At 35.7% G+C, this 27,698-nt stretch overlaps 1 protein-coding gene across 1 annotated transcript; it reads right to left on the minus strand.

Annotated features, from left to right (window-relative positions):
• Positions 1-375: 375 nt before the first annotated feature.
• On the minus strand, positions 376-27,325 carry LOC120630812. The gene is made up of 15 exons (XM_039900107.1): positions 27,152-27,325; positions 25,517-27,062; positions 25,023-25,089; positions 24,743-24,866; positions 23,569-23,706; positions 21,445-23,124; positions 19,670-19,756; positions 17,908-17,992; positions 16,583-16,826; positions 13,101-13,229; positions 12,033-12,184; positions 10,827-11,024; positions 9,037-9,312; positions 6,126-6,290; positions 376-674 (listed from the first exon to the last, which is right to left on the minus strand). Exons 1-15 carry the CDS (start codon positions 27,158-27,160, stop codon positions 526-528), a joined length of 5,049 nt encoding a protein of 1,682 aa, XP_039756041.1. The 5' UTR covers positions 27,161-27,325; the 3' UTR covers positions 376-525.
• Between the last annotated feature and the right edge of the window lie 373 nt (positions 27,326-27,698).

The following is a 27,698-nucleotide window of genomic DNA, read 5'->3' on the forward strand; positions in this document are numbered from 1 at the left end:
ACAGATAACCATCATTCAAAAAAAAGTAGGTACTCTTTCTGCTCGAATTTGTGTGAGAATATATAATATCTTCGCTTAGCTAACATTACCGCGCGGGAAAATTACTAGAGTTTTCAGGATATACACTCTACCACAAAAATAGGTAATAATCAATATTGCTAGGAATAACTTTTATTCTCATAAACATTATTAAAGATAAAGAGATTTTTGAAGTTTCTAATAGTTTATTTTTTTTAATATTCATTATATTAAGTGTTATTTTTTTTGTGTAGATAATCTAGTTTATTTTTATTCTGCTTCGATCTTTGTTTTTTCTTTTCTTCTATTTCTTCAACTTATAGTAGTGTGCAAGTAAATTGTATTTTTTTAATACTATATTTTTGCCAATTTGCCTTTAGCGATATTGTTAGCTAAGCGACGATATCTAGTAGGTACATTATTGATCGAAGCGTCGAATTTATCAGTGACAGCTTCTATAAAGTATTGTTAAACAAAGCTAAGGAAGCGGGGCCACGAGAGCACTCATCAGGCGGTGATCGGAGGCAGCATGGGCGCAGGTTCGTCCTCAGAGTCATCGGAGTGAATACGTGTGAAGCGTCGCCGCTCCAAAAGTCGCCGTAGCTTGAACTCGCCGTGCCCGTACTCCCAGCGGCGGCGGCCCACGGACTTGCGACCTGCAGGCCGATTCAGTATCTCAGTTGAAAATTTAGCTAACCACTGTGGAAAGTTACCATCAAAGAAAATCCAAACCATTATTATGTGTGATTGTACCCGCAAACGATGCCGCAAACCGAAATGTAATGAACTCAGGTTTCAGCATGCAAAATATGTATAAGTAGAACTGTGGTGGCAAATTTTCACAGTGGCTAGCTGAATTTAGTGTAAACTGAGATGGTGAATCGGCTTGCTGGCCGTTTTGTCATGTTTTGACTATTTATTTTATTTTTTACTTTTTTATTGTTATTATAGTATTACGTACAGATTATCATCAACATCAACCCGTTAGCGGTCCTGTCAGAGTAAAATACTTACTGTATTTTACTCTGACAGGACCGCAACGGGTCGTAGAGTACCGATACAAATACAGTAGCTTTCACTGAATGACTGACACTATACTGAACTGACAGAATATTAATTATGGATTTTTAGCTATACCCATTATTTATAGGTACAGCTAAAAGTACAAAGTCCACCAACCAGCACGGGCCAGCGTGGTGGACTAAAGCCTTAACCCTTCTCATTGTGAAAGGAGACCCGTGCGCTGTGGTGGGCTGGTAATAGGTTGATATGATTTTGATTATTTAAAGATTTTTTAATGCGTGTATTCATAAAAAACAATATTGAAGTCCTCGCCTACGGCTCCCGCAATAGCCTACCCTTCCGGCCTTGACAATAATCTTATATCTTAAAACGAGCCGTTCTTGTATATATATAATTAAATAAATAAATATACAGAGGGTTTCGGGGGTAATAAATCGATCCAGCTAAGATTCATTTTTAGAAAGTGTTATTTTATTCGTGTTTTCCGGTCATAACCGATTTGCAGACGAAGTTGCACCAAATCGGTTATGACCCTACACTATCTATCACTTATTTTCTTCTTATCGTCTATTTGGTAAGATTAATTCGACCTTGGTTATGAACAAAACTTCTCTTATTTAGCTCAGTGCGGTTTGGATATCCTAAAAGTTTTTTTGCTACAACAGTCCCTACGTTCTCCAAATTCCAATTTCCATTAATTCAATTCTAGGACTTATTTCATCGATATGGTCCTAAGAAAATACAACGAACAGCAATAAATTAGTTCCATCGTGTAGAGTGATTATAAACTACATTTTTATAATTTTTTTTTCTTATAATGCTAACAATCTTTTTACTACCTACTTTTTAGTGTAAAGTATGTTTTAAAAATATAAAAAAAACAAGTGCGTTAAATTAAATAAGACAAAACACAAAAAACAGATTTTCATTATGTTAATAAGATCTCCACCACCAATCGCGGATGTCCACCAATCTGGACTGGACCAGTGTGGTGGACTACGGCCTTAACCCACTCTCATTTTCGGAGGAGACCTGTGCACTGCATTGGGCCGGGAGTGGGTTCACGATGATGAAATAAGATCAGGTGATGAACGGTAACAAGCTTTATACTAAGAAAAAAACAAGGATTGTTTGCATTATTACACAAGTGAAATAATAGACTATTTGTCGTATTTCGTCAGTATATTACTACTGCATAATAATATTAACTAATGACATGTGGGTGATAGTTTGCTGTACCTATTCAGTTAAATCCAGTTCTATTGCCCGACTCGCATTATTATGTATATGACTACCTATTTTATAGGCACTTTTTAAAGTCCTTTTAATAATGACTACCACCAGTTCGAAATTCAGATTGACGCTGGCTGACCACTATGCTGTATTTTTTTAACATAATGCGAGAATTTTACGCGACATATAAGAGTCCGTAGTAGCATCGTTACGTGTCTACGGACATTTCTTTTACCACGGTTTTAACTTTCGTAGGCTAACAGAGCCGGTACGAGATCATACTTACCTTAGAATTATTACATCGAGCAATATAAACCTCAGGGACGACAGCACCTTCACAGACCTAGTATACAAAATGTTCTACAGCGATGTTAAAAAATTTAGTTTTATAAATTTCAAATGCATATAAAAATTTTCGGAACCGACAGGATTTGAACCTGCGACTCTCTGGTAATCGCGGCCTGAGCTGTTTCTCCAATTAACCTACGGCTCTCCTATCGTCGATGCCGAAATTAGTATATGCCTTTCACATCAGTCTTATAGCGACTGTAGTACCTCCAAGTGTAGGTAAAACACTAATAAAAATTATAAAAATATTTTAGTGTTCATTAACTTGACTCAGCTTCCTTCAGTGTGTGTAACAGTATCAATTAAAAAAATATATCGTTTACAAACTCAACAATTAAAAATAAACTAAATATTAAAAAAAAAAAAAAATGTGCTCATACAAACAATGCAAAGTGAAAGGTGCAAACAAAAAAAGAACAAAAGCTGCTTTAAATAAATATATTTCAATTTGTATAACATTCAACGTTAACATCATATTACAAGGTAGTTACAGGTACAAGCAAAAGTTTTATTATATAGTACAAAGTTATTACAATTGTGTTGTAAAAGAGGTAGATAAATCTTGGCTAATTAGTTAACCTGATCTTAGTCTTGTGACAAAAACCATTGCGACACGTCGTGTTGACAGTGTCACCAAAAAAATTACATTTAATTATTTTTTAAATTATGATTCATAATGGACCAAGCTGATTGCGCACCTTGCTGATATGGTAATTAAAAAATCATCGCTTTTATCTATATAATAGGGCATGCAAGAAAAACGTCCTACAAAATACCGCCCTTTTTATCAATCAACCTGAGGCGAAGATCTTAAGCCTTGTATTTACACCGGCAACCTCACCCCTCAGGCCGGACGGGCATTGCAACAATGCTGCTTGGCAGCAGTACTTGCCTGGACGGGGTAGTGTCTTACTACCAACTTCAGCGTTACTATGGAGGGTAGAGGTAAGGAGAGTCATCTGTGTATATGAAAAAGTGTCGTCAAAATGTATTAAATTAGGATGGCGCCACATTTGCATCAGGGTAACTCTTAAAAGAAGCGCCAAATATAAATATTGTTAGAGTAGGCTTGAAAAATAAACAAGGAAGTAAGGTTATATTTACCACAATATTTTGTACAACGTAAGTTGTTGAAATTCTCAATAATTAACTACTTTAGTCGATAATGACATTAAATTTTTTAACTCGGCATACTTCAATTCATCTACGATTGCTACATTCATACCATACCCTGTGCATCCACCAGCGCCATTGTGGAGGATTTTTGAACTGTTATTTAGCGCAACAACTGGACACTTTTTCAACTTTTCTCCCATATAAGATGACTCTCCTTACCTCTACCCTCCATAAGCGCTACATTATATTAGGGCCCACTAATTGTCATTAATGAAATCTACCTCTTTATACTCTAGGCATCTATGACATTTACACAGAATACTGAAATTAAAACAACTAAAATAAAGCATTCCTTATGAAGAAAATAGTGAAAAATAGCACAATTCAACTTTTAAGTACAACCCCTGGTTATGCTATATTTTTTTTACATTCCGCAACTTGTGACTTGCTATTAAAAGAACAGTTATAGCTTTCCATTTCAAACGAGCTGTAAAGTCGACAGTTGAAACTCCCAGTGCCGTATGTTATGACGGCATAATAAAATATTTTATTTTTAATTTAATTTATAGCCGTGTAAAAAAGCCCTTAAGGTCTTGATAAAATTTTAAAGAACTCAACAAGAGCTGACAACCAGACAATAAACTCATCAACAGCCCAAAAGAAGAATGACTTAAACATTAAAAGACGGTACGTTAAAAGACAATCATAAATAATTATGTAATAACAAAACATGCAGAAAAATATTCGAAATTTTTGTGATGGTCATAAAATATTTATAAAATAAATTTGAGAAAAAAATAACAAACTAAAATTAATTCCTAATACTAAATACCTGCTTATTTTTATTAATATTTAAAAACAGATCAGTGCTTTGAACTTTTCAACTCAATAAAATTCAAATTAATTCTACCTATAATGCTAAATGCATTGCATATACTGTTTCCTAAAATGTTCATATTTTATTATGGCAAAAAAGTCAAGTAAAATTTATGGTAACCTGACAATTTAACCAACCTGAAATAATAAGCCGGGCGGAAGTCAGTCGTAAGTCATAGACATGTCTAGAATAACCATTTCATTCATATAGAAACTTGTTACAATATCCTCTATAATAAAAAACAATCAGGACGAAAAGATGTTTTTGTATTTTGTTATAATAATGTAAACGAGCTTTATTGTTGCATATGGTCCTGATTTATCTATTACTTATTCCAAATATTGTAACACATTTACTGATGAAAATTGTTCCTAGTAAAGAAGTTTGTTTATTACTTATTAAAATTATTGTTCTAAGTGAAGAAGTTTAATTAAAATACATAAAACACTTATTCAGAATACCTTTTGAATTTTGAGAAATGGGCTGCACTGACCTCTATTATTATCGCTGGACAGGCTGGTGTCATTTTTTTTGTCTCCAATTGTAAGACGCCATTTTGGCGCTATAAGTTTGAAGTACTTAAAACACTGTAATATAAGTTGCAGGGTACTCCGCATGTCAAATTTGGTGCTTCAAATGGTGACAAGGTTTAAGCTGTAATTTGTTGAAGGGCAGCCAGTTCAGTGGTTATTATAAAGGTCAGTTGCCGAGATGTAGTCTTACACCTATAGGGGTAATGAATACTCTGTATTGTATTATAACTCTACGAGTATACTTAGGAACATATAAAAAATAGGAAATAAGAAAAAAAATGTCTGAATACATCTTCAGTTCCATTTTTCAGATTTATTGCAACTAAGTTTAAATATATCTGAAAAACGGAAGAGACAATTCGTTATCCGACGCTAAGAGATCATAAAATTACAGTAATACTTAATACATAATTTTATTACTTTTAAGATATTTTAATTCATATTTTTTTATAAAAGCTTTTCTTTAATTCGCTACGTCGCTTGGGAAGCGCGATTCAAATCTTGCAACTGAACTTTAAACTAGTTACCCCCAACCGATTTATTAACTAAGCGCTAGTGATGTCATTCTTAATTCAATATGGCTCCCAAACATGGTGGACAAATTATTTGTATCTCAAATGAAAGGATTTTTGTAAGAATATGAAATATAAAAGCTATTGTATAAAGAAGGGAGGCAAAAATTACCTACTGTTATAAGTTTTTTTTTTCTTAATATAATTATTGTGTTACCTATTATAGAATTAGGATTGCATTCAACGCTTTCGGTTTCATGGAAGAGATAAGGCCGCCAAATTGTACCTTTTGAGCTGAGGAGGTGACGCGTTGACCACAAGGACATATATTAGATAATTTAAGTGTTTTTTTCTTTTCTCTCTGTGCTCTTCAAGAAGAGTGATCATTAAAACTTATTATTATTATTAATAAATAGTCCGCGTCAAGTGATTAGTGTATGAGAGGAGCGCCGCGGCGGGTCTTACCCGTGTTCCTCGCGCGACACAGCGCCACCAATAGCGTCGCCACCGCGGCCGTCAGCGCACCCCCCAGCGCCCCGCCCCACACCCCCCACGACGTCCCCGCGCCACCGTCCGTCCCCGCCACGCCGACGCCTTCACCCGGCCCGTTCGGCGTCTGCCCGCGAGCCTCTGCGACCAGAGAATTAAAGAACGTAGAAGAAGCTTCTAGTCAAATTCAAATATTTATTTATTCCACAATAGGCACATTTTATATGGCATTCTTGATGCGTTCTTTACAAACAATATGTGTAGGTATGTTATGTACTACATAGTAGTATCTACACAGATGATGGCGATAACTGCATTCTTAAACTGAAAACTAAAGCTACGAGGGTTCTAAACGCGCCCCGGTCTAAGAAGACCGATATAAACTTAGTCGGGTACGTTTCTAGCGCTAAGCAGCAATATTGCAATGCTGTGTGCTGGTCTGAAGGGCGTTGGTGCCGGTGTAGTTACAGGCATATTTATTTATTTCTGCCGCTAAGCAGCATGGTCACAATGCAGTGTTTTAGCCTCAAGGGCGTTGGTGCCTGTGTAATTACAGGCACATTTATTTATCTCTGCCGCTAAGCAGCATTTCTGCAATGCCGAGGCACATTTATTTATCTCTGCCGCTAAGCAGTATTGATGCAATCCTGTGTGCCGGTCTGAAGGGCGTTGGTGCCTGTGTAATTACAGCCACATTTATTTATTTCTGCCGCTAAGCAGCATTGTTACAATGCTGTGTACCGGACTTAATAGCGTTGGTGCCTGTGTGATTAAAATAAATAATAAATATACTACGACAATACACACATCGCCATCTAGCCCCAAAGTAAGCGTAGCTTGTGTTATGGGTACTAATATAGCTGATGAATATTTTTTTATTACAGGCACATTTATATTCTCTGCCGCTAAGCAGCATTGATGCAATGCTATGTTCCAGTCTGAAGAGCGTGGGTGCCGGTGTAATTACAGGCACATAAACTTCTCTGCCGCTAAGCTGCATGGTCGAAATGCTGTGTTCCGGTCTGAAGGGCGTCGGTGCCGGTGTTATTATAGGCACATTTATTTATTTCTTACAATCAGTTGGTAGTTATACAAATGGTTACTTGATGTCCTGAAACTCCTACGAGTTCGTATGGACATTGCATATTCCTCTTAATTCTAATTCTACACTTAAAATAAAATGGGAGACTAGCCGTGTGTGCGCATTAAAGATTTTTGCAAAAAAATAACCGGGCGGGACGTTAGAAATCACCAATAAAAAGTATAAATCTTATTTCGGATTCTTTGTGTTTTATAAATAAATATACCTACTATAAATTGGGTACTATAATAAAAGATTCGAATGCAATTTGGTACGGTTATGTCTATTATTTGTTTTAAAAAAAATTGGAGATTCTTTGCGATTATGTTATTCAGAGTAGCAAAATGTTTGCCTGTAAAATTCATTACTTGGCGTGCGCTGAAAAACTGTTGGTGATACATAAAAATAATGTAAGTAACATAAAGTACTCTTTACCTGAAAGAGAGGTTTAAATTTGTAGGACTCCCAGACGAACTTCGTTCTACGAGGAAGTTAGTCTTGAAGGTGCCTGGTCACAAATCCTCCTTCTTCAACGGATCATTTACGGTTCAGGCTATTAAATTATGGAACGCCTTGCCGTTAGATATCCGTGAGGCACAATCGATTGGGACCTTCAAGAAACTAGTGAAGGATCATTATTTGTCTCTTTCAGCCGAACAACGCTGAAGCGAATCATTTTAAGTGTGTAATTTGAATTATTTATGTATTTCATACTAATTGGGGATGTTATATGTAATATATTTATATAGATATTTATGTTATATATTTTATTTGTATTTATATATAATATATTTATATATATATTATAGTTATATTTATATATATATATTTTATTTATACTTATATATTTGTATAATTTTTAAATCTTATTTATTGCACCACCTACCTCTTTTCTACGTTTTTTCCTTTTACGCCATTGGTTGCCTGGAAGAAATCGCTATGTAGCGATAAGGCCACCAAATTGTACTCTCTTGATTGTATTTATAGCTTTGTAACTACTTTTTGTTTCTTTGGTGTACAATAAAAGTGTATTCATTCATTCATTCATTCATTCATTCAAGTACTAATTATTGTAAAAAAAATTAGGACTTAAAACAAAAGGAACAAGCTAATTTATTTTAGCCGCCAAGCCGTCGAACTTGGTAACTAAGTATTAAGTTTATCGGTGAACCGGTGATAGCGCAGTGAATAGGACTTCGACTTCACTTTTAGGGGGGGGCCGAGTTCAAATCCCAGCACGCACGTCTAACTTTTCTAAGTTATGTGCGTTTAAAGCAATTTAAATATACCTTGCTTCAACGGTGAAGGAAAACATCGTGGGGAAGCCTGCATACCTGAGAGTTCTCAAAGGTGGGGGCAGTCCACCAATCCGCACTGGGTCAGCGTGGTGGACTGCGGCCTTAAACCCTTCAAATTGTGGGTGAAGAACCGTGCCCTAAAGTGGGCCGGTAATGGGTCGATGTGATTATATGCAGATGATAAAGTTTATCAATAAAATTTAATGTCTTCAAACGACGCAGCTCATTTATTTATCGACTCAATGAATGTGGTTTGCTCTTCATTTAGTTGGTGCTACTTCAATCGTTTTTTTCATCTGAAGTCAATCAAATAAACATCAACAGAATACTGTCGACAAAGATTTAATTGTTTTTTCATTTAGACCTATCACAGACATTAAGTAAGTTTGAGATTAGATTAGATTAAGTGAGGCAAAGGTGACTACATTCTATAAAAAAAACATAATTCAAAAAAAGAACAACGGCACTCACAGAAACAAAAAACAAAAAGTCATACAAACCTACTTACCGACAGTCGCAGTGGGCTTGGCGTGCGACACGTTGGTCGCATCCTCCGCGGCGTCGCCCCTGACGGCGTCGTCCGCGAACTTGTACACCGCGTGGGGGTCGAGCTCCGCCACGTACACCGCGCTGCCGTCGGGTTTCACCGCGATGTCGTGGGGGCTGCTGAAGCCGTTGTCGGGGGCGAAGCTCCGGACGAGGCGGCCGGTGGCGTAGTCTATGATGTATCCGCGGGAGGGGGTGGTGCCGATCCTCGGTCCGTTCACTATGTACAGGCGTCCCCCTGTTTACATATTTCTAATGTGAATACCACATCAAACGTCAGTAGAGTATTCCACAAAAGTTAGCCCTAGAATACACTGGTGTTATTTATAATTTCTTCAATCTTTATACTCCACACCAAACAGATCTTCGGCATTACAGATTCTCCTGCTTTTCGCTGGGTAAAGCAAATGAAGCTTAATTTTCATAATACGTTCGAGAAACACTACTAAAGTTTTTGATGCTTCAATATTAGTCGTGTCCACGGTCTCTGTACGTTCTTATTTCTGTGTACGTGACTAAAATAATATAAGCATTAGAAGCAAAAAGGTAAATAATTCGTTTAAAGGAAATTGCATACAATTTTGCAATAAACTACCAGTTGATATCTAGTAGTTCAAAGTTTGTATTAAACGTAAGCTTATAAAAAGGTCCTATTATAGTATAAAAGACTTCGTTAACGATAAAAAAGCTTGGATCTGAATTATTGCCTTAACCGGGTTGCTTCTTAACAGTTTTAAATGACAATAGATGGTGATAACAAAAAAAAAACCGGCTAAGTTTGTTGCGTTTGACCAGGGCGCGAACCCTCGTAGCCTTAGTTTCATTTAGTTAACGCCACCAACTCACTTCCATGTACATGCCCTACAATATGTTATAACGGGAATTAACTTTATCTTTTCAAAAATAATTTCACTGAAAATAAAAGGAAGATATTCACTTGTTACACACACACACACTTGTTTTTTTGGCAACCGAATAACAACCCAAGGACTGACGATGATTCCCGTCGCAGTCTTAGCTTAGATGGAATGTGCTGATGTGTTACTTCGCATCAACCCTTTCCTATGCGGACGAAAGGTATAACAGTACGCATCAAAAGTGCAACCTATGTTCCCATTTATATAAAGAAATATTGGAGTTTACTCCTTAAGAATCGATTTTCATATATAAGGCGCCCGGTATGAGAAAAATGTGAGGAGTAAAATCTACTGATGAATGACCTCGATACGTTTTCGCTTTGCGACGTTGCATGCCCGGCAACTGTGATGCGCAAACATGCAACGTCGCTTTCGTTTAATTAACTTATTTTTCCTATTTAAGTTACCAAGGAAACCGAACACATAAATATATGAGACAGAGTGAGATAGAAAACATTATAATATTTTTTTTCCTATTCTAGTTACCATGGAAACTAAATAATAAACATTACATTTATCCTAATAGTTCTGATACTCTACATCCACCTCAATCTCCCGTAGGCTACTTTTAAGAAGTTACACTTCCGCCGTGTGTGGATAAATTGCACAGGATTTTTAATTTACCCTTTCATATGGTATTAATCTTTATTCAGCTAAATAAACTCTTTTTGTGTATGTTCCGACAATCGTACTTAAGGAGTAAACTCCAGTCGTGCGTCGGAGCAGACACACATTTTTTATTTTTTTTATCTTTTGGGCAGAGAATCCTAGAAAGATTGAGGACGACGATGTCGGTGACTTGAGGACTTTCAGCTTCTAAAAGGTGAGTACGCACCTTGAATCGGTGCGTAGGCCACGCTGAAGATCTTCGGGCCGATCAGCCAGTTGTGGTATGTGGAGCAGAAGCGGCCCGAGTCCGCGCGGAAGCACGCCACCCGCCCGTGCTCGCGGTCCGCCACGCACAGCTCCCCGCGGTCCTCCGCCAGGGCCAGTGCGTGCGGCACCCTGAACACGAACGGGCTCTCCCCGGACCCTGGCCCAAGAGACTCGGTTACAGAAAACCCCATAAAGGTAAAAACCTCCGATAAACGAATAATAAATATACTACGACAAATTCAGTGGCGTGCACTTCATACATGCACAAAAGCTCTGCCTACCCTAAAATTTTTGTATACCTCATAACTGCGTAGGATTGTTCATGTCCATTTTTTGGCATATTACTTCTTTATTCATACCCTGGTCAAAAACCCTGTGCACGCCAGTGACGACAATACACACATCGCCATCTAGCCCCAAAGTAAGCGTAGCTTGTGTTATGGCTACTAAAATGACTGATGAATATTTGTATGAGTTATACACATAAACACTTGTAATATACATGGAACGCAGACACTGGAAAACACGAAAACTGAAATAATACTTTAGAGGTATAATATGTTCTGTCTCTGAGACTTATCTGCGAAACCGAAAACCTAATCGTTTTTGGTTAAACCACTTACATAATTTTCACTGAAATCCCTAACATCACATGCAAAATTAAAATCAAATGATTGCTATCACTTATTTAATCTGAAACGACGCGTAGCGTAGGTACTATGCATGTGTCGATCTTTTACATGGAAACCTGCATGCCTGAGAGTTCTAAATAATGTACTCGAAGGTGTGTAGAGTCAACCAATGCGCAGAGGGCCAGCGTGGTGGACTAAGGCCTTAACCCCTTCTCACTGTGGGAGGAGACCCGTGCCCTGTAGTGGGCCGGCAATGGGTTTATATGATGATGACGATGATGATTTATTTATGTATTTATTTATTAGGAAGCCAACGTGTATACAACCTATCATAATATATGGTCACATTTAACAATTGCTTTATAATGTTGTAAACTCCACTTAAAGGCTAACTCAGCATGCAAAAGACACTCATTGTTTACAACCAAATTTTGTGATTCTACAAACAAAAAAAAAATTATAATGACGATGATGATTCTTGAAGCACAACTCAATACGAAACAAATACGTTTTTAAGCTCCAGTCTTGCTCACCTTTCCCCCACTGCAGTATCTTAGTGCCGTCGGGAGCAAACTTCACGATTCGTGAATTGCAGTACCCGTCGGCGACGAAGAAATCTCCCGTGGAGAGAACTGCCACTGCGCTCGGTTTGCAGAAGTGGTTATCGTCGTCACGCGGTACAAACCTTAAAAGGTATCGTTCGTTAGCAACGCGAATGCCTAGCCATTTTGACATGCACTCAGTGGCGTGCAAGCCATACATGCACAAAAGCACTGCATACCCTGAAATTTTCGTATGACTCATAAATGCGAAGGATTTTCCCATTTTATGGCACCTTCCTTCTTTATGCATACCCTGGTGAAAAACCCAGTGCACGCCACTGCATGCACTTTTAGTTATTTATGCAACTTTTTATGTATTGTACCCGTTGAACTATTTACTTAAGTAAATAGTTCAACGGGTACAATACCACGATTTTGGATTTGTCGATATTTCGACCCAGTTGCATGGATCGTGGTTAAAATCTTTAATATCACGAATATCTAAGTTTAAAATCTTTAATTTATGCAACTGTTGAATAATCATCATATCAACCCAAAGTCAAAGTCAAAGATAAAAATATATTTATTCAAGTAGGCCCGGCCCATAGGTTGCACTTTTGATGCGTACATTACATGAGAATTGCACGGTAGTGAGATGATGGCGATAACCATATTCGTAACATTAAAACTAAAGCTACAAGGGTTCCAAACGCGTCCTAGTCTAAGAAGAAGCCCACAACACTTAGAAAATCCCTTTTTTTTTGTTACCACCATCTCACATTGTAAACAAAGGAGTGATTTTATTAAATTCACTACGAGATTATATCATAAGTTTGGGTGTGTGGTTGACAATAAGCTAACTGTTTCAGAATCTTTTATAAATCTTCAAAACCGTGAATAGGCATCTTATGATACAGGCAAGCGCGATCCATCTTAGGCTATATCTTTACTTTCCATCAGGAGAGATTGTGGTCAAGGGCTGTTACTTACCAATAAAAAAAAAGAGATTTTAAAGAAAAATCTTAAAAATACTTTACAAAAAATATAAAAAAAACTCACTTTTCTCCTAGCACGAGGGCCGGTCGTGACTTTGACTGCGGCGTGAACTTGAAAACCTGGTGCAGGGCCACGTCTGTTAACCACACGTTACCTTCCTTGTCAACCGTGATACCGTGCGGCATGTAGAAACTGCAACAAATTCCAATTCAAAATTTCTTTATTCATGTAGGCCTATCACAAGCACTTATGAAGCGTTCATACATATGTTTACATAATTGTAAGGGGATGGTGATAATTTCGTGCGCCAACTTAAACCTAAAGCTACGAGGGTTCCAAACGCGCCCTGGTTTAAGAAGAGCCCACAACAAACTTAGCCGGGTATTTTTATTTTTGTTATCACCATCTCACAGTTTATTTATATTAAGCTATGAAGCTAGAGCAATATACACCCAAACTTTTTTATCGTTCATGTAATCCTTAATATTATAATAGGATTTTTCTGTAAGCTTACGTTTTTTGTAAACTTTGAACTTATAGAGAGACATCTCAAAGATTTCATTTGGTAATTTGTTATAAAATAATATACCTTGAATGTATTAGATATTTTGTGTAGCCTAGTAAACTGCACAGAGAGTTTATTTTTGTAATATTAATATTGTTACAGTCCATTTTCTTTTTAAATTTTTTATGGACATAAATTAAATTTTCAAATATGTTCAACAATAGTTAATAGCTATTGGGTATACCTCCCTGGCGCAGTGGTGGCTGTGGTCTTCTGTGAAGGTTCCACGTTCGAATCCTAGCAGGGCAATTTGGGATTTTGTGCCAAATGCCAAGTTCTTGTGTACTGAAGAAAAAAAGTGCCGCCAAGCCAACGATGATTTTCTGTACGATGCCACGATTAGAGGCTATAACTGTTATATTCATAACACTTTAAGATTACATCTAAGATTGCATCATCAATTATCGCCAGGTGACCAGGCCAGGTGAATTATCGACAGGCAGTCAACAATCAACTTTTAGTAGAATAAAGATTTAAACTTAGGCGTGAACCTTTTTTTAGATAGATAGAGAGATAGATAGATAGATAGATCTTAATTTGCATAATACACACGTTTACACAGATGTAATTTCAATATCAATTGCGAAGTCACAGTGTATTTGCCGTGCGTGCAAATATTACAAGCCATTGGTTGCAATTAACACAGAATGAATTTAAAAACATGCAATTTTAATACAATACAATAATACAATTGCGGTAATAATAATTAGAGTAAAAAAAAAACATTAATTTAAAAGTCGTGTTCAATGAGAAAATAAAATACAAATGTCTTGTTTTTTGTCTACGAAGTAGAAATTTTTACCTTGCAACCATTTTTTCAACTTTTGCCTTTTTTGTGGACGCAGGAAAAATGACCAGCCGCCATTTTAGAGAGTACATAGACAAACAAATGTCATGACAAATGTCATGTCATGTTACAAAGTGCGTACTCCAAAGTCACGTTACCGAGATATTTGGGGGTATTTAAATGATCACATTGTATCTAAAGAAAACGGATTATTTCTATAACGCCTTCGACCACCATGCCGAAGTTAATTTTATAATTATAATTTAAGATGGTGGCGACCGAATTCTGGGAGTAACTGGACAATAGGGTCACTCATTACCATTTTCCTTTAAGTATCGTATTCCATTAAAAAGCATGAAAAGATGATGTAGAGGTTACATACACTTAGCAATATGTGTACTTATAAATAATGAGTCGAGCAAACAATCGCGATAACAAGTAATAATTTTTTAACAATTATCAACGTCAGGGAAATCCCTCTACTTCCAAGTCAAAACAATGACATCAATGTGAATAAGTTATTATAACATTCTAGTATATTACATCATTATTTATTTCATTTTTTACTGTTTTTAGTACACTTTATTCTGCTGTAAGATATATTTGAACTACATGATATGTTCCATTTTTTTTAGTAACGCTCTTTAGAGCTTACTGCACTTCTTTTTACACGAGTAGCCTGTGGGTGGACTACACGCAGAAACAGTACAATGCCCTGCGTGTCCAGTACAATAATGCATTCAGGATGCTATTGGGCCTGCCTCGTTGCTGCAGCGCGTCGGGTATGTTCGCGGATGCGCATGTGGATTGCTTTTATACCACCATGCGTAAGCGGTGCACATCCCTGGTGCGCAGGGTAAGGGCTAGTTCCAATGCCATCCTGAGGGCATTTGCTGACAGGTTTGATTGTCAGTACCTGAACCATTGTCATATGGTGCACATGCTGACTAATCAAGCCTGTCTTAGATATAGTATTAGGATTAAGTAATTAGATAGATATAAGATCACTAACATTAGTTTTAAGGTGTGTTATTACTAACAATTATGATCAACTTTATGGTCGAAGTAAAGGATTTTTATTTTTATTTTTTTTTTTTTATTTTTTTTTATATATTTATATGAGCGCTGTTGTCTTCTAAGTTGGAGGTCGGGCGTGTTTCCTGGAACTCCTGGCAGGAGCATTCCAATTCCTAAACTACCATACCCCTTATTACCTATAACTGGTGAGTGGTCGGGGGTAAACTTAAAAAAATCACAGTGAAAATAACATAATCAACACATCAATCCATTACCGGCCCACAACAGGGCACGGGTGTCCTCCCATGGTGGAAGTTAAGGCCCTAGTCCACCACGCTGGCCCAGTGCGGATTGGTGGACATTAACAAATTAAATTAAATGTTGTATGTCCTCAGAATTGGCACCATTAGATACTAAACTGGTAAATAATAATAAAAACAGAAATTCCAATAACAAGAAATTGATAAACTCCACCGATTAAATATATTTAAAGCCTAGCGGACCCTCGCGACTTCGGCCGCGTATGAGTCAATCGAGAAGCTAGAATAGTTGTGATGCTAACATAATAATCATCGTGGCTAGCTATGTACCTACTATTATTTTACGTAGTATACTGAGTTAGTAACTTGTCATTATTTTAGTTGATACGTACATCCATACATCCACCCTCACAAACTTTCGCATTTATAATATTAAGTAGTATAGCCTTGCTACTTGCTGTTATTTTTTAAGAGTTATGTCCTTTATGTCCGACAATATTTATCAGATCTTCATTAAATTTAGACACTATATGTTTTATAGTATATATACACTTTAAAATAAAAGAATTAATTATTATTAAAATCGGTTCAAATTTAACGGAGCTATGAAGTAAAATTTATAAAAAATTTCATCCCGGAGGAAACTTATTGTTTATCGGGATAAAAGGTATCTTATATGTTGACCCGGAATATCAGCTACCGCTATACAAAATTTTATTTAAATCCGTTCAGTAGTTGATGCCCGGACAGACAGAAAGTCAGACAGATAGACAAAAATTAAATAAAAATCACTTTTGGACTCAGTATCGATTATAAAGCATACCTCGGTCAAAATTTTCAAAATATATTAAATGTATAGAAATCTTCCAGTTACAGTTTTATTATAAGTATAGATAAGAAGATTGTAAAGACTTACAGATTTTCCCCCCATGAGTCGACTAGTTCGCCAGTCTCATTAAACACCAGTACAGTGGGTTGTGAAATGGGAGGTTCTCCTATGAACTGATAGATGTTCCTGGTGGAAAATGTGCTGGCGTCCCACGCGTTGGAGCCGCGATGGAAGACCAGCGCCTGCCCAGCATTGTTTATTGCAACTCCAGAAACTTGTCCCAACTTGATTGTATTGTTTGGCCAATTTGGAACAAATTGTGGAGATTCCGCTGAAATGGTCGATTAGATTACATCCAATATTTTTACATGTTGACAAGTTTTTCTCCAAACTGAAAATTACTTGGAAACTTATAATTTTTTTTGATTTTGCTTGATATGAATTTTTGCATTTTTATTATTATAAACAACGCGAACAGAATTACGAAATAATATTGAACGATGCATACGTTTATTTCATTAGGAATAGATCTTAATCAATCGATCGATCGAGCGTTATCGCGAGAAATAATATGTTTTAATGAATTTGCAATTTTTATCAACGAAAAAAGTTTTGAATTTTATTGTAGAAATTAAATGAATTTCGGAAAAACAGATACTTTTTGGATATAATATATACTTCCGAACATCCTTAAGGTTTCTTTCAGTGAGCTTCTGTGGCACCCTTTTTTGTGTACCCAGCTTTGTTCATATGGGTCAAAACTGTTCTGTGGTCAATTCCCAGTTCTTGAGCTATGGTATCTTGCTTCACTTTTTTTTTAAATGGCAACCATTCTATCCGCACGCAGCGGAAGCTCTCAAAAGGAAAAAAAAACCTGATTTTGAAACATATGCTCCTGTTGTTCTTAACCTTCTTCGATAAATAGGCTTTCCAACACTGAAAGAATATCAGGACCAGTAGTTCCCGAGGTCATCTCGTTCAAGTAAACTAACATACAAACAAATTCATGTTTCGTACTTGGTTGGCCGGAACCTTCCGTTGTACATAGTACCACTTGTACGGCTCCCCGCTGGGTCACTCCAGCCAGCCGAGCTCACTCCAGCCAGCTGAGCTCACTCCAGAAGCTTAGCAGGCCGCCCAGGTCGCCAAGTGACAAACAAACTCTTCAGCTTTATATATTATTATAAGATTATAACTTATTATATTCAACAATTATATAGAAATACAATTTGAAAGAAGTGAAAAATGAAACTAATTGAACGTAACGCCATCCAAGAAAAAAAAGAGGATACTTCAGTTGTTTCTCTCTTATTGTGGGAGTTGATTAATGTACACTGAGAGAAAAGTATATTAATCTTTGTTTTCAAATTATTCTAGCTACTATTATATATATTTAAGAATAAAACACCAACCTGTCACCAATTGTCCCAAAGCTTCATTAATCTTGTTAAACTCCATTTGATTGTAAAAGACGCTGGGATACATGGCTTCTGGATACTACATGAAACAACATGGTAAAATGTAAATCACAATTAACACTACTGAAATATGTTAAACAGACTGTAAGCCAATAACTTCACAAGTTGAATTTCTGTGACCCTGAGCGCCTAGATATGCCTTGCAATAATCAATCTGTGTATTAAAATGGTTTGCTGACACTCGGACAGTCTTTGGTTCACACATAAAGTTGCTTAGGAAAAACAATACCCTGTGCGTGCAATCTGGGAAAGTGGCACCTAAGCTAATTTCAGATTTTGCAATGCATAAATTTAATTTTATTTCAGCAAGGTTACTATACAATTGATGAAATTCTTAATGGCAAGGTTCCTTGGAAGCATCTTGCTCCGCTTTCATCACTCTCAAGATCAATGAATTAATGGTAAAATGTAAATATTGATGTTGGAAAAGAGCAACTGCTGAGTTTCTTGCCGGCTTCTTCTTGGCAGATACACTACAGAATTCTGTCTGGACTTGATGTTTCAAAAGTGCTTATATTAGTTCTACTCAAAATAAATGAAATTTGAATTTGCACTTTAAGTAAAAACCAGTGGTATTTACTGTGCTTTGTATTGTTTACATTTACGTTAATTAAAAATTAAAATAGCTTTAAGGAATTATTTTCTTAACATTTGTTTAGATAGAAAATAGAATATGGTGTCACTCCAAGACTGTATTCTAGAAAAATGTCTGAAGCAAGACATTAATTAAAATCAGAGTAAATTTAACTGCTCCATGAATGACTCTGGTATGGATCAACAGGATGCATACCAGATACTGACTGATGATAATATTAGAACAGGACAAGAACCAAAGAGATCTTTTACCAGTGAGAATGTTAGTGATGAAGTCAAATATATGCCATTGTAACTTTAACAAGAATATATAAGTTGAAATGGCAAAGACTGGACAAGAAAAGCTTCTTCCTTCCTACACAAAGTTGTGTTTACAATACCAGAAATAACTATAAAACAAACTGACCACAGAGGTTTTCTACAGAAGTAAAGTGGTATAAAAAACTGATATGAAAATAGTTTCATATCAGTTTTTTATACCACTTTACTTCTGTCCCTCTGTCTCTACTCTACTCTTGTACTCTTGTACTCTGTCTGACAAAAATCTATATAATCTGTTCATTTTAATTTAATATTTTTTGGTACAATAAAAAATTTGTGTTTATGTAATATATCTCATTAACAGTTCCATTTTATAATAACAAGCTGTGTTTTATTTAACACATTATTTATGTTTAAAATGCCATCCAAATTAGGGTGCTTAGTGTAGTGCTAATGCTGATGATGTTTTTCATACTAATATTATAGATGTAAAAGTGTATCTGTTTGTTTTTGATACCTATGTTTGATTCCACCGTTGCACCGATCTTAACGTAATTTAATACAGAGACAGATTGCATACTGGGTACAAAGAATACTGGATACTAAAAAAATATTATCAGTGCGGCTACGTACTACGACACACGAGGACTAGATGTAATATTACACTTGCAAAGGACTGTTCAAAAGTAGTATTAATAAGTATGTGAAAAGGTATTTGTTGATCTGAATATTTGAAAAGGATTTAATCTTTATAAAATCTGCGATCAGTTCCAGGGACTTTATAATATTTTATACAAAAATGTATTTGTTATAATTAGTATTAGGCCGCAAAATAACTCACCCCTCTTACTGAAATAATTGTAAGGACAAATAATGCAAATATTTTTTTAACGTAACCAATACTGTTAAAAATCATTTTAATCTTGGACCAAAATTATTTTTAATTATATTTAAATACACAGATCTGTAAACACGGCCCTAATGAGGTATTTTATGAGCAACACAAACTGTAAAACTCAAATGTTATGATACAAGTTGGAAATAAATTAATCAATTTTTTCTATGATGACAATAAAACATCAATAAACACAGAGTAGGTATATTTTAAATGAAAATAAAAGCCGCAGAATACAGATACAAATTTCTTGCTGTTGTCAAGTCACAGATTAAACGGCTGTTGCTGTTATCAATTTGACATTGATGTTTTAATTTAACATTGGTATTTGTTAGTTGATACTATGGAGGGTAGAGGTAAGGAGAGTCATCTGTGTATATGAAAAAGTGTCGTCAAAATGTATTAAATTAGGATGGCGCCACATTTGCATCAGGGTAACTCTTAAAAGAAGCGCCAAATATAAATATTGTTAGAGTAGGCTTGAAAAATAAACAAGGAAGTATGGAGATACAAGGAAGTAAGGTTATATTTACCACAATATTTTGTACAACGTAAGTTGTTGAAATTCTCAATAATTAACTACTTTAGTCGATAATGACATTACATTTTTTAACTCGGCATACTTCAATTCATCTACGATTGCTACATTCATTCCATACCCTGTGCATCCACCAGCGCCATTGTGGAGGATTTTTGAACTGTTATTTAGCGCAACAACTGGACACTTTTTCAACTTTTCTCCCATATAAGATGACTCTCCTTACCTCTACCCTCCATAGTTGATACTTTCGTCTGCCTGTTTGTCTGTTCGCACATCACAAGGAAACTGGTTAATAATGGTTTTAAATCTAATTTTTAATCTTTATAGCTGGCACACTGAGTTAACATTAAGATTATTTTTTTACTCAAAAAACAAAAGGTTCCTGTGGGATATTAATGATTTTTTATCGATTTTATACCATAATCTTGTCATATCTGAACAGATTTTACCAAATTATTTTAATTGGCAAATTATCAGTTTATCTCTGCCAAAATTTCGTGATGATCCGGCGAATATGATCGATCGAGAATAGAATTTCTAAGCAGGTAGCAGCCATCCACTCACCTAAAACTTAACATTACTTAACCCTTACGCATAAGACCACCTTTTCATAAGCGTGACCGCTAAAGCTTCATGAAAAAAAAACGTGTGAGCCGTCACGGGACGCCTGGCAGATGTGAAACATCGAAATTGTTTTCTGTAAGTTATTGCAGATACTGCATAAATTTGTTCCACAAATTAAAAAAAATACAACCAAATGGCGATGAGTCGCCACGGCCTGTGTCGCCACGCCAAAAATCAGGTTTACTCCGCTTATAGATGTTTCACATCAAAAATGGTAGTAATTTTCTCATATAATCTTCTACAAACAAGTCAACTTGATTTTTACTCTTAATAAAACGATTATTATTATAGCTGAAATGGAACCGCGTAAACCAAACTCTCCTTTAATAAAGAAAAGAAATGGAAATTAATAAATAAAACATTATTGCGGTTTACACAAAGAAGTTTATTTGCATATGCACCCTTAGTGCCCTTACACCTAACAAGAAAAAATCGCCATTACATAAATATAACCCATCTCAAAATGGACAGAAACGTGGTGGCGACTCCTTCTCAATAAGGCGCGAACATATATCGCGACTAGGACGAATTTTCGTCGACCTTAATTCACATTTTATATATTAGACAAGAACAATTGAACCTGTTCCTGCACTTTTTTCATTTTCTTGAAACTCTTTTTACTCGTAGGACTTTTTTTCCTAAAAGACGAGATCTGCGAGCTAAGTTTCTTTATAAGTTCAGTTTTGGTCTTCTTAAGAACCATATCTAGCGGTTTGGTACGCAACAACCTTCTATGATAAAACATCAGCTTGTTTTTAGTTTTTACCATAAGAGGCGTCATTACAACCGTGTCATTTTTACTGACACCATCATTTGTATTATTTACATTTTGTGGTAATCGAATGTTAATCTTATTCTTTTGATTAACCTTTGGACTTTTAAAAATCTTATTGTTTTGTCTCTTTTTCGTTGGACTGTCGTAATATTTATTCATTAGGTCCAAATAATCATCTCTGGGTATGGCTGTGAAAATGCAATGATAATGTTCACCGATTTTCTCACGCATTGTAGTTGGTATATGTTTTTGTCTAAAGTTGATGAGCTTCTCTTGTAGAACATGTAAAGCTGTTATATGTCCCAGGCCATCTGCAAGACCCGCTTGCCCAAGTAGTACCATGTTAAGCTTTTTTAGCATGGTATTAATATTATTTTTATTATTAGACAGTTGTTGCGGGCTAATGAACTTTTGTTTCAAAAGTTGTTGGTGACGATTTTGCAAATACACAAGCTCTCTGTACAGAGCCATAGGATCTCCCAAATCAGATTTCAGAGTTTCAAAAGCTCTATTTAGTTTCCGCAATACGTTGTTTCTGTTCTTAGGTATGTCCTTGCTCATCACAGATTGTTCAGTGATTGATTCCTGTGTAACATCGGCTTCGCTATCGGATATGGCTCGTTGTTTATTGTGCTTTGTGCCAATCCAGTCTAGGAGTTCAGCCCGGAAAGCCTCTTGATTACCAACAGCGCCTTTGATGCTTAGATAAAATGTTATATTATCAGTTTCTAGGGAAACATTGTTCTTCTTGATGGCTTCTTTCATCCACAAATCACCTTCTTCTGTCTTTAGCTTCTCCACGATTTCATTGGGTATGTAAATTCTCGCTGAAGTGACAACATCGCTTGTATCTGACACTTCATTATCCTGTATAATCTGTCCCAGTTTGTCATGATTTTCGGAGGATATCGAGATAAAATCAGGAGCTTTTTTAAGCATTGGTTGATTTTCTTCAACAATTGCTGCTTTATTTTTATTAGGTTCAGTTGAATCACTATGAATAGTGGTTGTTTGTTCTTTGTTTTGTAGATTTTTCTTTTGCAAGCTAGTATTGTTATTGATTGGGCTCTTAGTTCTTTGGTTTATTTCTGTGTCATTGGGTGTACCAGAATTCTTTTTTTTATTTACATGTGTATCATGATTTACTGGAGATTTGGATTGGCGTTTCAGACTGTCATTTCTTGGCGTTGATACAGAAGTGACGTTAGAATCTTGTTGGACATTCCTCTTGTTTTGTTTATTACCTTGATTTGGAGTGTTTTGGGTAAAATTGTTGTTACAAATTGGTGAATAGACAGGTCTATATACTGCCACATAGGGCGAATTGATTGGTAGGCCTGAAAATGGAAGGGATATTCTGCAGGTGTGGACGAAATGGCCGCGGCGAGTGCATCCGCTACAAAATGATTGATAATGTTTCTTGATTTGACGATTCTCTTCTAGAGGTTTGTCCAAGTTGATCTGGAAACAAAGTTAAATTAAGTTTTCAATGTTGTTTAATACAGCTCATGATGGATGGTGTACAAAGAGTTTTTATAAAAATCATGAGTATAGTTTGTATCTTGATTCCCGTCGGTTTAAAAAAATAAAAGAAATTTATCCATCACTAACTTTTGTAAATTACAATGATTTGCTTTTGGGAAATAAAAAAGTTATTTTTGTAACTGCGAAAAACATTCACTATCGTCTTCTTTGGGCGAGAAAGAATTAAGCCGAAAGTTGGTGAATGCCAATTAGCTAGGCCTGTCTTGCTTTAACGGATTATTTCGATTTAACTTATAAGAGTTGTACTTGTTATAATTTTAATCATGAGACAGAAGAAATACACATACCTCTTAGGGCAAATATGTCGTTATTTCTACGTATTTGCCCTAAGAGGCATGTGAATTTCTTTCTGAAACTTACAGTGTTGTGGTAGCGACGCCATAGATCCGGGCAGTGGCTTGCAGGATGGCCATTTTGTCCACACTCAATGCATCGTATTGTGTGCCAGTTGGAGCAGTTGCGACACATCGTCGAGTACATGTAGTTTGGTGATCCACACTGGAATATAATTTAAATTATCTTTATATACTATAAAACCAAGTTGCTCGCTCTGTTTTTACTGTTAGAGTAACCAACCAATCTCAACCAATATCATTGCAGTTTTCAACATAAGATAAGATTGATTCAAGAGGAAGGTTTATATGTATTAAACACATATATTCTAAATTCTAAATTTCTTTATTCATGTAGGCCTATCACAGGCACTTATGAAGCGTTCATACATATATGCTTACATAATTGTAAGGGGATGGTGATAACTTTGTTCGCCAACTTAAACCTAAGGCTACTACAGTTCCAAACGCGCCCTGGTCTAAGAAGAGCCTACAACAAACTCAGCCAGGTTTTTTTTTTTAGTTATCACCATATCACAGTAAACTAATATTAAGCTGTGAAGTTACAGCAAGTCACACTTAAGCTTTTTTATCGTTTAAGTAATCCTTAACATTATAATAGGATTTTTCTGTGTAGTAGAGGAAAACAAAGATTTGTAATGTGTTGTCTTAACAGACATTTCTTTTCTTCTTCATCTTCTTTTCTTATATTGCGAATGCAAACCTCACGAGACAGATTAAATTATAAACTACGGAATAACTATAATCGGTTCAAATTGTCCCAAATTATTGTCTACATTGCACGCAAAGCCCGGGCGTGTCGCTAGTTCATATTATACAACAATAACAAAATTTGTTTTAAATAACTTAAACTTTACTTAGGAAACGCTTATAAACTTTTAGAAGGTAACTAAATCGAACGCAAGAGAGTTGAGAGTTCCTGAATGTGTCTTCAAAGGTGTATAAACTATATAAATTTGCACTTGCCCAGCTTACTGTCTGAACACTTTTCATTCTAAGAGCACCTTGAAGTACTTCTAATAAGCAAAAACATAGTTAAATAACAGGAATAATTGTATGTTGCAGCAGTTACGTAAATTTAGTGCTTTCCCATTTAAATACTGGCTCCCATTGTCACAAAACCATCAGGTAGAATTGCAGAAGAGAGATTGCTTGTCTCCAAAATATACAAATCAACTCACATTAACACATATCTTCCTCGGACATCGCGGCTCAAAGTGGCCTGACGATCCACACATGAAACACACGGCCGGTTTCATCCGACACATATCATCGCGATGTCCAACGCGATTGCAGTAACTGCATCTGTAATATTTCACAAGATAGACTTTTATCTAACTGTTTCTGTCTTTCCTGTCTAATATAATATTTAAAAGACATTAACTGAATTAGGTCAGTGGGTGAAATCTCTGAATCTACAGAACAGAACAGAACAGAACAGGCAGGTTCAACAAAACTTACGCAGTTTTCCGTTTAGACATAGATGGCATTCTGTCTTTTGGGTCTATATGCCACAGGTTCTTGTCTCCTGAAATAAAAAAAGTTTGGTTTTGCAATCCATTCATTCAAGTTGTACTTTAGATATTTTATATAAATATTTTCAGAAGAGCGATGACTTGTAGCTGGGGATTTTGCTTTTCATTCTGATGATTTAAAGTTCCTAAACTTTTTATATAACAATTTTAAAATGTAATTATATAATGAAAATATTAACTTAGATACAGTTTTGAGGAACATATTTTATACCAACAAAAACCATCTTTGAGAAATCTATACTTATATATAATATTGACACATTGTTGGTAACATTAACAGTTTTTTACTAAATGAACTGAAAGTATAAAATACTTATAAAAAAAACAAAGAAAGAAGAAGTTACAAAATCAACAGGAAACTTAATGACAGATTTTTGAATTAAATGTTCAAACCTGTTTTTTACAGAATTAAATACTTACTTGACATATTTTTCTGAATCTCACGATGGTTAAACTCTTCTCCACCCCAACTCTCATTGTAAAATTTCTCCATCTCTGCTCTAAGAGTTGTAAGAGAATATCTCCGGCGCTTACAAACCCTAGTGATACCTTTCAAATTATCAAAATCAAGATCTTCGTTTAAAATAGCAGGGATTTTTGTGGAACCACATGTTATAAGGTCCCGCACTGGTGAATTTTCATCAAATTGATCAACATTTGTGAAGCCAGTCACATTTCCCATTACAATGTTTTCATTTATAGGTGAATTAGTAATGTCAGGTTCTGTTAAGTCAATGACAGTTTTGTTTATTGTGTGTGAAGAGTCTGTGTTGTTTTTTTTAGTTGACTTTGGAGCAATTGTCATACACTCTGTTGAGCTACTGTTTGTAGTAACTTCATTGTTAACACTGACAACATCTAATGAATCTTTAACAATTTCCAATGGATTTGAATCTGATTCATACACATCAATATTGGGTAAGCTTTTATCTGTAACTGAATAGGGATTTGGGTTTTTGTTGCCCTCATTTGTAGACTGATTGCTATCAGAATCATAAACATCTGGATTAGGTACACTTTTTCCAGTAACCTTGTAGGATTTTGTTCTCTGCCTTTTATTTTTGGCTTTACTTTTTGGTGTTGCAAAGCATTCATCAACTGCTATAGGAGTAGAGATTACAGGAGTTGTGTTTGGAGTTGATGTATCTTTATTTCGTTTTTTTTTCTTCTTACGCGTAGGTGTCTGACACAGGAGGTCAGCACCATGCAAACTAAAGTCAAAGCTCTCGTTATTGGCATGTTTCGAAGATATGTTTAGAGCTATGCAGTCACCACGGATGAACTCATCAGATATGGATGAAACAACTGATGGCACAGGACTGGCTGTCTCTCTATTACTACCAGTTTTATTATCTTGATGTTTTTCAATTGACTTTTTCTCAGCGGAGCCAATTGAAATAGCAACTGTATCTTCATCTGAGCTCTCTATAGTTATGGTCGGTTTTGGAGGTAAAGCTACTTCAATAACTTCATCTTCATCACTCGATTCAAGCTCCACAACACGATTTAATTCATCATTTTCCAATATCTCCACAGTTTTTTTTATATTTTCAGACACTGGTTGTTGGAAAATTGATAAATCCTGTGTTGATGAATTGTTTCCATCATCTTTATTATGTTGAATGACCAAAATATTCTTTGTTTCAGTGGAGGGCTCTTTAGGAGAGTTAATTTTTTGATAAATTGTGTTCTGTTCTCTATTGTGCCAGTATTGTTGTCCTCGACTGCTATTTGTTACATTTTCAACGAAATTTTTCTTAGCTTCAGCGGCTGGCTCTTTAAGAGTGTTGGTCTTTTGATAAGGTGTGTTCTGTTCGCTGTTATTATGCCAATATCGTTTGCCACTATGAGTTACATTGCCGACGGAATTTGTGTCTTTCTGATTTAAGCCAACGTTTGTCTTTGTATCGTCTGCATAATGTAACATAGCAAACATTCGTCCTTCCAACTCATTTTCGCTAAGCTCCTGAAAGTGAAAACGATTGGTATATATTATAGGTATATGGTTTTGTAAAGTATTGTGACACAACAAAATATGGTAACCTAAACACATACCTCTTCCATGTTTTCGTCGGAAATTTAGGTCAAAAAGGAGATAACATGAAATCAACATAATCGAAAGTTGCGGTCGGACAATCAAAAAACTGCTGCGGTCATTGAAAATAAAGAAAATTAGAAGATTGGTATTTATTATGGTTTAGGGACACGTTTGACACTCCATTTCGAGTCCGAAAACTAAACCATAGACAAAAAATCTATAGAACAGTGGAACCACAAACCTTTTGTTCAGGTCTGTAGAACAAGTTTTAAGCCGTCAATGAATAATAAATTCAAACAATACCGGTCCTTAATGTTTGGGATCACTTGATAATTAAACATGCGACACTGAATGCTGCACACCTGCCAATCCGTTCATGCGTCAAACTAAGATGAACGGACTATAGGTACTCTATTTTTATGCAAATAAAATAAAACATCGAAATATATTAACATTTCGTAAATAAGAAGTATTTTCATTTAATCACATTACAAGAGTTATAGTCGTAAAAAAGTAATAGGCCCGTTTTGACATTTGTCATTGCGACGTAACTAGTTATGGAAC

This window comes from Pararge aegeria, chromosome 2 (genome assembly GCF_905163445.1).
Source record: "Pararge aegeria chromosome 2, ilParAegt1.1, whole genome shotgun sequence".
Lineage (NCBI taxonomy): Eukaryota > Metazoa > Arthropoda > Insecta > Lepidoptera > Nymphalidae > Pararge > Pararge aegeria.